At 44.6% G+C, this 14,348-nt stretch overlaps 1 protein-coding gene across 11 annotated transcripts in view; it reads right to left on the bottom strand.

The window, feature by feature from the left end:
* The window catches only part of LOC142589514 (sodium-independent sulfate anion transporter-like), a 562,847-nt gene that overhangs the window by 102,274 nt on the left and 446,225 nt on the right, over nt 1-14,348 (bottom strand). For all 11 annotated transcript variants that reach the window (XR_012829867.1, XR_012829865.1, XR_012829863.1 and 8 more), the window contains exons 9-10: nt 6,178-6,250; nt 6,004-6,048 (exon numbers count right to left, since the gene is read on the bottom strand). Coding sequence is in view for 3 of the 11 variants with exons in the window: in XM_075700919.1 (XP_075557034.1) it covers nt 6,004-6,048; nt 6,178-6,250 (118 nt within the window). In the remaining 8 variants the exon portion in view is untranslated. The remainder of the gene's footprint in view (nt 1-6,003; nt 6,049-6,177; nt 6,251-14,348) is intronic.

Consider the following 14,348-nt stretch of genomic DNA (forward strand, 5'->3'; position numbering starts at 1 on the left):
TTTATGCTGCTGTACCAAATAAACTGTCTCATGTTTCGCATTTGATGCCGAGGTAAACAGTGCTTTTCTGAAATTAAGAAATGTGTCAGCATAACAATGTATGCAGACCCACCCATGTACGTAGTGAATGCAACTGGCAGTTTCTGGGAACGGAAACGTACAGATATTGTCACAGCACCGTGTCACCACTTGCCGCTTGTTGTGTATGTGCCGTGCGAAGAGTAGTTGATATCAAATCGCCGTATGGTCACAAGTGAACTATGAGAGTAGTTCACTTCATCCTAACTGCTGATGTTTATGTTCAGGTCCACCTTCCTCATCCTAACTGCTTATGTTTAAGTTCAGGTCCACCAGTAGCGGGTGGACCTGAACACAGCCAGGCCTAACCCAACCTTTGCTAAACAGGGTTAACACTGGCTCAAACTTCATGTGCAGAGCTTGAAAGGTCTGAAGCTTGTGCATTTCAACTTTGAAGCCATGTTTTGGCATGTTGAGTATGAATAATCCCATATACAAGTGAAGGGCCAATGGTTATCACATTAACATCAACATTAACGCATTAACAATTCGACGGCTGATCGCCTGGGGTTCAGTCGAACGATTATGGTTGGCACGATGATTTTGTTGGTGCCGTCGACAAGAAAGCCTGTCATGCTACGACAACTCATGCTCGTCGGTTGCGTTGTTATCAGTCTGTTATGATAAAATGATCTCAGCGACACACTGCACTGAAAATTTGGTCCGTTGGCATCAGCATCTTGTCGGTCTCATATCAACCCAGTGTTACCGCGCTATACAGCAAAACAAGGCCGACGCTGCAAGAAGACTTCGGTAGCAACATGACGTTTTTGAAGTGTTGCCCATGCGTAACGCAGGGGCTTTTTGATAAACTCATGAGCCATCAATGCAAGGTTATAACTACGTAGTTCATGGTGCTGTCTGGAAGAAGCCCTGGCCATTTTCTGTTTTAAAGTGGAGTTCCAGTCTTACCTACGCACGTTTTCAGCAGTGCACAGACTTAGATCGAGCTACCAGTGGGGTTCCAACGCGGCACACGGGATGAGTGTTTGCTGCAGTGTGCGTCCGGACACATTTTTTTTTCAGGGGACTTGCCCTTGATTTCAGGCCGTGCGGCCGTGCACGTGTCCCTTCCAAAACATTTCATGACTAATCCGCTAGGGCAGGGCACATGCGCCATCGCGCTGTGAAAAAGGTGGATTGTCATGGACACAGCATGTGTTCCTTAATTATACACACATGCACCCACCGTCTCCTGTCACAGTACGAGCAGCAATACACCTAATAAGTGTACTGGCAAGCCTTCAGAGCCATTCTGGATGTGCCTATGGCGATTTAAGCCCTTAGAGGCAGTAAAAGGCATGCATTCAATTTTTTCGGACTGCCTGATTTTTTTAACGATTTCGCGGCCCCTAGGGAGCCTGAAAAATCAGACATTGACTGTATATTACACATATCTCAAGAAAGCAACTTCCCTTTTGCAAATCTTTCAACTTTTAATAACTATGCATCATGAAAACCAACTCACACCAGCTCACTCAGCTTACTGTGCATCTATAATAACTATGATTACAAAGAAACATTAGCTAATGTTGTAGAGTTAGCACATGTTTAGCTCACCGTCTTGTTTCTAGTTGATTTCCTGCATCCTATGTAATCCCTTTAATAGTGTCTTTGGCACTGAAGGTATAATAAATGCCTTAAAATATTTATTTATTTATTTATTTATTTCAAATACCCTCATGGCCCTGCGGGCATTATTGAGGGGAGTGGAACAAGACATAAAATAACACAGATAACAAGAAATGTAAATACATTCACGGGTCACAGCATTACATATCATTGCATTATAGCATAGCATTGCATACATAGCCTTACATAGCTCACTGCACTGAGTTTTACAGATTTCACAGATTTCAGCAATTGTGCACATCCATGAAAAGCTAAAAAAATGAGAAGAGAAAACAAGAACTAACAAGGCAAACTAGAAATCAGCAACACAGAGTTCGTGAGGGACCACGAAACGAAGGGCACACATGTCATGAAGAAATGCAGACACTTATTCTTAAAATGCTCAAGATCGTCGGCAAGTGCCACATCTGCTGGCAAGTGATTCCACTTGGATGACGTAGTTGCAATGAAATAAGTTAAGCGAGCGGTAGTGTGACAAGGTGGAACGCCCACTTTGCGTGAATGGTCAATGCGCGATGAAACAGGTGGGTGGAAGGAGCAAAGCGTTTTTCAAAACAGGATTCAGATTGTAGATCTTAAAAAGAAAGACAGAGTCGTGAAATTTTTCTGCGCAATGAAAGTAATGATAGTGACAAAGTGTTTTTCATTAGTGTGACACTTGATGTGCGGTCATAGTTGTGAAGGATAAAACGAGCGGCACGGTTCTGAACAGCTTCCAACACAGATATAAGTGACTTAGCTTGAGGGTCCCATATTGACGCGGCGTATTCAAGCTTTGAACGAATGAGTGCTTTATAAAGAAGGAGTTTGACTGAAATGGGCACATTGGAAAAGTTTCTTTTTATGTAACCGAGCATGCGGTTCACGTTTCCAGTAATGTAGGTGATATGCTGGTTCCAGGATAAATCTGATGTCAGATGTACACCGAAGTATTTATACAACGTAACCGGGGCTAACGAAGCATTGTTGATGCTGTGAGAGGCTGGTGGCGAGACGCCTTGACGTCAAAAGTGCATGGATTTGCATTTTGATGCGTTTAAAACCATTTTCCATTTAGTACACTAGTCAGTAATGCAATTAAGATCTGCTTGCAATAAGTGGACATAATTAGTGTTTTTAATTTCACGGTATAGTACGCAATCATCTGCAAATAGTTTGATCGAAGATTTTATATTGTTAGGCAGATCATTAATGTACACAAGGAATAACAAGGGTCTGAGTACCGATCCTTGTGGTACCCCAGACGTAACTGGCATTGAAGATGATTGAAAACTGTTAACGTGGACAAACAGCGAGCGATTAGATAAAAAACAACGAATCCGTGCTAGAACATTCGGGTTGATATGAAGATGAGCAAGCTTATACAACACCAGACTATGGGACACTTTATCGAAAGCCCTGCAAAAATCTAAGAAGATGACGTCGACCAGTGAACCTTCATCAAGAATGGAATAAATCTTGTTGTGAAAGGTAATAACTGTGTTTCACAGGAAAACTGCTTCCTGAAACCATGTTGTGTAGGCGTGAAAAACGAAAATGATTCAAGAAAACCAGATAATTGAGAAAATATTATATGCTCCATGATTTTACATGAAATGGAAGTTAATGATATGGGACCATAATTGGAGGGTGTATGCCTATCGCCGGATTTATGGAGTGGAATCACTTTAGCCAGTTTCCATTCGTGCGGTATATCTCCTGTTTCAAGCGATTGCTCACATATCTTCAGTAAAAAAATTGCAGAGTACACTTTAGTATTCTTCAGGACTTTGGTGTTAATGTTATCAGGCCTGCAAGAAGAGGAGATTTTCAAATTGTTAATTATGTTGATAATTCCGTCATAACTAAACCTGACAGGGTCCATTGGAAAGCTTATGTTACATGCATAGTCTCTAACATCAGTAATGTCAGTTACGGTACTTGAAAAAGCTGCACTAAAGGTCTCGTTAAGGATCTCAGCGACGTCAGTGCTTGAAATAGGGTTTGACTGAGGGTCAACGAGGGATATAAGTGACTGCTCTCGTTTATTGACACTACTCCAAAATTTTTTTGGATTGCTTGTTAAAAACGTTGGCAACGTCGCACGATTCCTTCAAAGACTTCTTGTAACTGGTAACAGTTTTTTTTAGTGCTGACCAGTGCTCACGCTTTCCAGAAGACTTGGCTTTGCGGAAAAGCCTCCTTTTTTTGTTTGCCAGACGTTTTAATGAGCAGTTGTACCATGGATAATGGCAGTTAGTTAAAAGCTTTTTTCGAGGAATATACAAGTCGACCAATTCACAAAGCTTATTTCTGAAAAGTTGCCAATTGGTATTTACGGATCTTTCGTTGAAGTTTGCCAGAAATTCGTCAAGGAAGTTTTCAAGTGCTTTATTGATTGCAGTGTAATTTCCTTTAACATAATCATATATTACTTTTATATTGTTATGCGACGTTCGAGCAGGGAAGTTCAACATGACAGGTAATAAAGAATGATCGCTTATACCTGATAAATAGGTAATATTGGAAACAGCATCAGGGGCCGTTGTTAGCAACAAGTCTAATACATTGGATGTTGAAGATGTGACCCTCGTAGGCTGCGTTATTACCTGAGTTAAACAAAAGTCGGAACAAAGATTTACAAAATTAGATGATTCTGACAAAGAGATGATAGTGGTATACGAAGTGCTAGACCATTTAATATTAGGGAAATTAAAATCACCAAATAAAAAAACAGGAATATTTGGAAATTTCGCACACACAGCGCTCAGCGCGTCATGAAGGTCGCTGGAAAAACCAATCCCAGTAGAGGGCGAATGGTAGCATGCACACAATAGAAGTTTTTGATATTCAGTCGTGATCTGCACACATAAAAACTCTAGTGTCATAGGAATATCAATGTGAAGGCTATCGAGGTGATCAGAGACAGTGACCAGAACACCGCCACCACGTGTGACTGCGCGATCACAGCGAAATATGGAATACTGCTTTTGGGTAGCGAGGATTTCTGTGCTTCTAACAGATCATTCAGTCATGTTTCCGTTAGGACAATAATGTCAATCGATGTGGTGTCGGTGGCACAGGAAAGGTCATCGCGATTGCGAACAACACTGCGTATATTTGTGAACAGCAATGAAATTCCAGAGATCGGCTGCGCACGCGGATGAAGGCGCCCAGCCAGCTATCTCGAATCATCAGAACCACCTGTGGCACTGGGATCAACACGTGAAGTAGTAGCATACACGCTAGTTTGTTCACAAACGCTATCACTTTCAGCACAATAGGTATAGCATTTCTTGTTTAAGAATAACCTTACGTGCCTCAGTTTGAAGCGCATGTTAGGCGCCGTTGCCTTCGCGAATTCCACCAGTTTTTTTCTGGCATGTCCTGTAGATGGACAAAAATCTTCAGACATAGAAACATCTGAATCTTTGAGTTTAGACTGAGCGTTTATTAGCATTTTCTTTGTTTTGTAGTTGGAAAATTTCACCAACGTTTTCGTAGACTCTGCAATGCCGATTTGGTGGGCCTGGACGATATCGGTACTAGAAAGGGTAATTGACATTTTTTGCTGTATTATATTCACAATTTTTTCCTCTGACTGCAACCATGTTTCAGTGCTTTCGGTGCCTTCAGATATACCGAAAAATAAGAGGTTATCTCTACGGGATCTATCTTCCAGGTCGTTCATTCGGGCCCTTAATGAATAATTTTCATTGGCTAGTCGTTCAGCAGTTGACTTGAGAGCATTAAGGTCCTGACGGACGGATTCAAAAGCCGCAAGTTTGGTCTCAACATTTATAAGCCGGTTTGAAATATCAGTAACCTTCACGTCTAGTTCCTCTTGACTGCATGTAATAGACTTAACCGAGTTCAATATTTCGACCTGCCCTTGTTCAATGTTTGTTGAGCGGGTTCTTAGATCCTCTAGAAGGGCAAGTATGGCACCCATGTCAGATTTGGGCGTCGGGTTTTGAGGGTTGGTACGAGTGCTATGGCCAGGGCCAGGGTTTAATTCAACATCTCCGGACAAAAGCAATTTGAGCACACAATAACACTGGCATACATTTTCTAACAGCACTTGTGGGCAAGGGAGCATAACGAGGAATATATAATTTGAACGCTTGGATGAGACTGGACTAACCTGAAGGATGAAAAAACGAAAGACGGTGAACCACATCGTATCGCTGCTCCCATGCCCACTGAACGGGCATTAGATATAAACCTTTTTCAAAGTTGCTTAGCAATAAAAGACTTCAAAACACCAATCTCAAACTTCGTAGTTACCACACAATGATAAAAATGCACACATACCTATGGCAAGCATCTCCTGGGTTGAATCAAGGCACTTGCCCTTTGCTGAAAAAGAAAGTGGTGGTAGTTTTTAACACTAACAAAATCACAAATGCTCTGCTATATTCTTGACGCTCGGCAACAATCGAAAGACACATTATGAAATTGTTTTTAGATAACACAATCTTGGCTCACCGAATGCCTTTGCAATGGCCACTGATTCTAGAATTGACAGCAAGGCTATGATGGGAATTCCCGCACCAAGCGTCTGCAACAGAAGAACAAAAGTCACTATTGGTCGTACTGCAAATAACAATATCAATGTCTATCATGAAAGTGAAGCAGTGGTGCATACAACAACATACAAAGCTATGAATGCAGCATGAAGTTAGTTTCTCATAAGAAAACTTTAAAGCTGAAAGAATGTGGCAGTTTTGCTAAAAGGGTGAAGCAAAAAGTGAATGTTTAGCATTGTGCTCAAACTCCTCGGACAGTGTTCCAACTATATGTGGGTGTGACATGGCATGACACAGCACACGGGGCACTGTTTGGTAGAAGAAAAAGCACCCTGGTAGCTATTAGGTGTCTCACAATGCTGGCGTGATTGGGAACATTGCCAGTGGCATTGTAGGCATTGCATCTTGATGGTGCACAAGATCACACAGGTAAGAAACCATCGGGTTTAGCCAGTGCCCAGTGAAATTTCAGATAACATTTGATGTTTATTGTCCATTCCACTAAGGCATACACACATACGAGGTGTGACACAAAAGAAACGAGACTAAGTGTGTAGCTTGAAAAAAGATTGGAGTTGGCAACAACTGTTTTGCTTACGTCATCCCACACACCTCCTCTTTTCATGCGCCCAGTTTCGACGGAACCAGTCACGCCAGTTGGAAGTGCTGCGTCACTGAGTGAACACGTGCAACTGCCTTCGGCCGAAAAATGTCTGATGGAAAAACTGAACAGCGAATCAACATCAAGTTTCTTGTGAAACTTAAGAAATCAGCCACAGAAACATTTCAAATGTTAACCGAGGCTTATGGAGATGAAACTTTGTCTCGTGCCCATGTGTTTGAATGGTATAAGCGGTTTTCAGGGGGAAGGGACAGTGTGGAAGATGATGAACGTGCTGGGCGCCCAAGGTAAGCGATTACAGACCAAAACATTGCCAAAGTTTGTGATGTGATCCATGGTGACCGAAGATTAAGTGTTCGTGCAGTGGCGCAGTTGGTTAACTTGGATAGGGAAGCTGTTCGGCACATTTTAAGGGACGAATTAGAAATGAGGAAGATTTGTGCGAAGGTTGTTCCAAAAGTTCTGTCCGATGACCAAAAACGGTGCCGTAAAGACGTGTGTGGACATGTTAGAACGCATTGCAAACGAGCCAAATTTGTTGGAATCTGTTGTAACATGTGATGAGACATGGGTTCTTACCTATGACCCAGAAAGTAAGCGCCAGTCAATGCAGTGGAAATCTCCAGGATCCCCAAGACCCAAAAAAGCACGCATGTCAAAATCAAAATTCAAGGCAATGTTGTTTTCTTTGACATTAATGGAATTCTAATGATTGAGTGGGTTCCCAGAGGTCAGACTGTTAATCAACACTACTACATTGAAGTACTAAAAAGACTTCGTGAAAAAATTAGGAAGAAGAGGCCACAGTTGTGGAGTGATGGATGGCTGTTGCACCAGGACAATGCACCCGCTCACACGGCCCTACCTGTCAAGCAGTTTCTGACCAGCAAAAACATTACTGTGATGGGGCATCCTCCTTATTCACCTGGTTTGGCTCCATGCGACTTTCTTTTATTTCCTAAAGTTAAATCTTGCTTAAAGGGAACCCATTTTACCTCAGTTGAAGGGGTTCAGGCAAAAACGGAGAATCTCCTGAAGGGCCTTCCAAAAACCTCGTTCCAGAACTGTTACCAGCAATGGCAGCACCGAATGCAGAAGTGTGTGAATGCTGAAGGGGACTACTTTGAAGGTGATAATGTCACAGAGAACCGATTCAGTAAGTACAATAAGTTACTGGACCAGTCTCGTTTTTTTGTGTCACACCTCATACATGCATACACACAGCAGCTCAGCTGGGACACCAGTACACTGGTACAGTAAAACTAAGATAACTGAATATTGGCATATTTGAAAATTTTGTTAATTCATAAAATTTGTGCAGTCCCATTATTTACAATGCAAATTATACCGGATCAGTTGAAAAGCCCGTGCTCACACATTCAGATAATTCATAGTTTACAGCTGTGGCCCCAGAGACCGCCCTGCTGCGGCACGCTTCCGACTTCACATATCTTGAATGTGATGTCAATAATATAGCAGCAATGACATGCTTCTGGCTCCTGTTTTGCTTCTTGCACTTGTAGCATGTAAATGCACGGCCCTCGAGAACACACTCTGAGGGAACCGGCACTAGGGCTGCGATTTGGATACCGCGAATTGAAAATTCGTGGGCCCGCAACATTAATATGGGGACGGATTACCAGCAAAACTGTTTAGGCTGCATGCACCATGAAAACTATACATCTTGTTTTGTACAGCTCCACACTATGCCGACACAAGCGCTGCCATGGTCACCGCACCTCCCATGCATCTGCCACAAGCACTGCTGAAGCAGCACCGGCACCTCCAACGTGCGTAGTGCTATAACTACAGAAGCACAAGCCACATGCACAGGCACCATCGCCAAACTCTTTCCCCCTCTCATTATTTGTCAAACAGGATTTAAAACAAATAAAGCGCACAAAGGCCAGCTTGTTAGACTAGTTGCACTTTCTTACCACATTACTATATATACGACAAGAACTATTCAGTTTAATCTAATGGAAGCAGACAGTTCGCGTCTGACACCTTCACTGAAGGTGCGTCTACATCATCGGTCTCAGCTTCTGCAGAAGCGGCAAAGCCACAGCACAGCCAACTGTAATGCTCGTGGCATTAGCCCCCTTCCAGAAAGCATTGTCTCAATGCTTGAAATGCAAAATAGAGAAAAAAAAAAAAGCACATACGCGGCAACACTGGTAAAGTCTGTGAAGAGGAAAGTGTCACACAAGTGGGATGAAGGCGAGCGGAAGTGAGAATGACCTCGTCAACGTGAGTGGTACAGTTTCATCCTGGAAACATAGACAATATCCGTAGGCTGCATGCGACGAGATCACCGACTTGTGTTTTCAGGGAGAACTTCGTAGTTTACCTTGCTGAGGCGACAGAGGACTCTGTAGGGGCCTGAGCAGCGGTGCAGTAACTTTTATGACTGGCCGCGTTGGTAGACAACCTCGTGATGGTGAGTGTTATACCTCTGGGAGTCTATGGATTGATGATTCTGGATTCGCTCGCGTGCGAGTTTGCAAGCTATGTCTACAAGCTGGGTAAATTCCTCCGCGTCAATGGTAATGTCATATTGTTCGAGGAGCAGCATGGTGTCCAGCATGGTGGTTGCTTCATGGCCGTGGAGCAAACGAAAAGGAGTGAACCCAGTAGTTTCTTGAACAGTAGTGTTGCATGCAAATGTAACATAAGGCAAAACATCGTCCCAGCGCTTGTCCTCGCTGTTGACATACATGGAAAGCACGTCAACGATCGTCTTATTTAACCTCTCCGTAAGACTGTCTGAGGATGGGATGCAGTGGCTTGGCGATGAGCTGTACCACTAAGCATCATGACGTCTTGCATCATCTAAGCTGTGGATGTTGTACCACGATCTGTAATGACTACTGCTGGCGCACCATGCCGGAGGACTATGTTGTGGATAAAAAAGTGCAGAACGTCACAGACTGTGGCTCGCTCGAAGGCTCCATTTTCACAGTATCGCATCAGGTAATCAGTCACAATCCCGATGCAGCAGTTGCCAGCAAAAGACTTGGGGAAGCGCCTGAGCAAGTCCATGCTGATTTGTTGATATAGTTGTGTTCGTGGTGTAACAGGCTTCAGGAAACCAGCTGGGCGCTGAGGTGGACTCTTTCGGTGCTGGCAGTCGCAGCAAGTTTTCACATAATGCTAGACTTCCTCAGTAAGCTTAGGCCAGTAGTAGCGTTGTCGAATTCGGGCCAAGGTATGCACAAATCCCAAATGGCCTGAAGAGGGCTCATTGTGGCAGGCGGACAGAATATCAGCACGCAGCACGGATAGAACCACAAGGAGATGTTCAGTTGCTGATGGGTAGAAATTCTTTTTATACAAGACATTGTTGCGGAGACAGAACGAAGACGGTGAACACGTGAATGTCTGTGGAGGATGCGAACTTCGGCCTTTAAGATAGTCGATAAGCTGCCCAAGCTCTAAATCGTCCCGCTGTTGCCAAGCCTAGTCAGATATATTGACAGCACAAAGGAAATGACTGTCATCATCAGCATCACTTGACACCGTTGCAAGTGGAGTGCAGGAAAGACAGTCAGCATCAGTGTGCCTCTGGCCAGACTTGTAGACGATTGTTACATCAAATTCTTGAAAACAAAGGCTACACCTGGCAAGAAGTCTTGAAGGGACTTTGAGATTGGCTAGCCAACAAAGGGCATGATGGTCGGTAACCACTTTGAACGGATGACCATATAGATATGGCTGAAACTTAGCCATCGCCCAAATGACAGCTAAGCATTCCTTTTCACTGGCAGAGTAGTTCGTTTCTGCAGAGGTCAAGGTGCGGCTAGCATAAGCGATAGCACGTTCAACGCCATCTTGCCACTGCAAGAAGACTGCACCAAGGCCGATTTTGCTAGCATCAGCGTGGAGTTCAGTGTCAGCATCTTCATCAAAGTGCTCAAGTAAGGGTGGTGTCTGAAGGCGTTGCTGAAGCTTGGAGAAGGCGGCTCTCTGCTCCGGACCCCAAACAAACGGGATATCCTCCTTTGTTGAATGAGTGAAGGGTTATGCGATCTTGGAAAAATTCTCCACAAAGCTTCTGTAGTATGAGCAGAGGCCCAAGAAGTGGCGCACGTCACATTTGTTGGCTGTTGGTGGAAATGCAGCTACAGCCATACCCTTTACTGGGTCTAGCCAAACACCTTCATTACTAACAACGTGAGGAACTTCAGTTCCCAATAACCAAAATAGCATTTCTCAGGTTTTAATGACAGGCTTTCAGATCGAATTGCAAGAAACACGGACTGAAGTCGCTGCAAGTGTTGTTCAAATGTTCGAGAAAAAACAATGACGCCGTCTAAATAGACGAGACATGATTCCCACATAAGACCTGACAGCACGGTGTCCATCATCATTTGAAAAGTCGCAGGAGCTGAGTATAATCAAAAGGGCAGCACCTTAAATTTGTACAGGCCATCAGGAGTTATGAAAGCAGTCTTTTTGTGATCTCGTTCATTAACTTGTATCTGCCAGTATCCGCTGCGCAAATATATTGAGGAGAAGTATTGGGCATGTCGAAGATGGTCTAGAGAGTCATCTATGCAGGGAAGAGGGTAGAAATCTTTTTTTGTCACCCTGTTTAGCTTACGGTAATCCACACAAAACCGAAGAGTGCCGTCCTTCTTGATGACAAGTACAATGGGCGACGCTTATGGGCTGGTTGAGTTTGAATTACATCGTAGTCTAGCATTTGCTTCACTTGACACCGAATCGCCTCTTGCTCCTTTTGTAACTTGCGGTAGGCGTGCTGATGTACAGGATGTTCGGTTGGGTCCGTTATAATACCATGCTTCGTGATAGAGGTCTGTACTACTTTTGACATGGATGCGAAACAATCACTTAGCATGCATAAAATACTTCATATTCGCTCTTTCTGTGTAGTTGACAGCTCAGGATTTGCATCGACTGTACTGACAACCACAGTGTGACTTCATTAAAACTTCTTTCTGGGCGAGTTGGTGCATACTTGACATAAAAATTGTTACAGCGCAAACACATGCAAGTTGTCTGGAGTGCGCCAAACACTGGATGTCCGCACATTTAGACTTGGGTTAGCAGAAGGCAGAGGGTTCGAAAAGTACTGAGGACTCGAGATGTGCAGTGCTATTTATTGCATGGGTGGGTGGGACGAATAGCCGATTGCTGGCATAGGAGATCTTAAGGCTTCGGCCTACGTCAGGAGAGGGGCTGCGACTGGTGGCACGACCAACGGTTGTACCAGCTTCCTGACCTCTTCGTGAAGCACATCACTTTAAGCAGTCACGTGGGATTAAGGAGACATTGCATGAACTTGTTGCAGCTCCTCATGTACAATAATGCACATGAGCTCCCTTATGGTTGTCAAATCAGGGGTGGTCATGGACAACGAGAGTGATGTGAAGTTGCTTGGGCGCTCGTACTGCAACGACCACTGCTGCAGCATATGCTCCATCGCTGTTAAATCGTTGAGGAATTTGGCTATGGTACCTGGTGGATTGTGCACTAGACCTGTGAACAACTGCTCTTTCACGCCCCGCATCAACAAGCATACTTTCTTTTCTTCTATCATTATGGAATCAGCGAGCCGGAACAGCCGTTACATGTCCTCAACGAACACGGCAACACTCTCATTTGATCTTTAATTCCTGGAATTCAGAGCATGTTCTGCTTGCTTCTTCTGATCTGAACTTCTATAGGTAACGTGCAGCTGGCTACGAAATTCTTGCCAGGTCGCCAAATTAGCTTCATTGTTTTCGAACCTGATGCACGCTGAATCCTCGAGAGCGAAGTAGACATACTGGAGCTTCCGGTGGTCGTCCCATTCAGTGATGATGAAACTCGATTGTAGTGGTCCAGCCAGTCCTCAACGCCCTCGAACACGTCACCGTGAAACGACCTTGGAGTTCGTGGTGTGTTGAAAATTCCCGAAGCAGGCTGAGTGGTGGTCTCTGCAGTCTGGCCACTAGTTGAACTGGTTGTCATGGTTGTACACTTTACAGAGCGAGGGTCCAGTTCTGGTGGTAGTCCTAGTTGTCGCAGGCTGCACCGAAGATCGGCATCGATGGTGTCGCGATCTAAGTTGGGAGCTTCCTGTTGGTCACAGTGCATGGAACAGTTTACCCAGCACCTCCACCAGTCACGTTACTATATATATGACAAAAACTATTAAGTTTAATCTAACCGAAGCAGACAGTTCTCGTCCGACACCGTCACTGAGAGTGCGTCTTCGTCAGCCTCAGCTTCTGCAGAAGTGGCAAACCCACTACACAGCCACCTGTAATGCTCGTCACTATATATATATATATTGTAGTGGGTAATATGCATGTGGCACTGTAGTTGTAGTGGGTAATATGCATGTGGCACTGTGCGGACTGCCACCGCTGCGGCGCGAGACACGAGCACGGGTTGTTGATGCGAAGCGCTAGGACTCGTGATCTAGAGCTACCTGCGATCCCTCGAACGAGCTACAATAAACTCCATTTCATTTGGTGGAGGTGCGGGGTAACCTCGAAAACTGGAACTCCGAAGCCGGACGCTACCGACTGCTGCGACCATGCCTGACGAAACCACCCAGGAAGATGCACCACAGCCTCCGACGGTCATCGTTTCCAGTGCATTGCGCCAGCGTGATCCTGCCATCTTTAGCGGCACCGATGATCATGACGTGGAGGATTGGTTGTCATCTTACGAAAGGGTGAGCCAGCATAACAAGTGGGACGTCACGAAGTTGCACAACGTGCTGTTTTACTTAACCGGCGTCGCGAACCTCTGGTTCCGAAATCACGAACACGATTTCACAACGTGGAGCAGATTCAAGACAAGTTTCACAGAAGTGTTCGGGCGCCCCGCTGTGCGCAAGCTTCGCGCAGAACAACGCTTACGGAGGAGCGCGCAACATCACGGTGAAACGTTCACAAGTTACATCGAAGATGTCATTGACCTGTGTAAGCGCGTGAATCCGTCAATGGCGGAACAGGACAAGATAAAACACATTATGAAAGGCATTGATGAGGACGCATTTCAAATGTTGCTAGCGAAGGATCCGCGTACCGTGGCCGAAGTTACCGATTTGTGCCAAAGTTTTGACGAGCTACGGAAACAACGCATCTTAGCTCGGTGCCCACCGCCTACGGAAGATTCGTTAGCAGCATTGGTTATTGGCGACAACCACACAACTTTGCTGACGCAAATAAAAGAATTTGTGCGTGAGGAGGTCGCGCGACAGCTCTCGATTCTGCCGACCACAGAGAAGCCTTCTCCATATTTGGCTCCAGCGATCCGACAGGTAATTCAAGAGCAAGTGACCGAAGAACTTCACTTTGGCCTAGTTGGTATTTACTGTATATCATATTGACCGCAAATAAGAGCTGATGTGTATTCTTGTTTGCTGCGATCTGCGCATGTTCTATTTGCCTATATATGCCCACGGGCTGCTGTGAATAAAACAGTTGAAAGTTACCGCCCGTGCTGTTTATGTGTTCTCTCCCTCTGTCCCCGTCTTATTTGCGGTCAAT

Source organism: Dermacentor variabilis, chromosome 8 (genome assembly GCF_050947875.1).
Source record: "Dermacentor variabilis isolate Ectoservices chromosome 8, ASM5094787v1, whole genome shotgun sequence".
NCBI lineage: Eukaryota > Metazoa > Arthropoda > Arachnida > Ixodida > Ixodidae > Dermacentor > Dermacentor variabilis.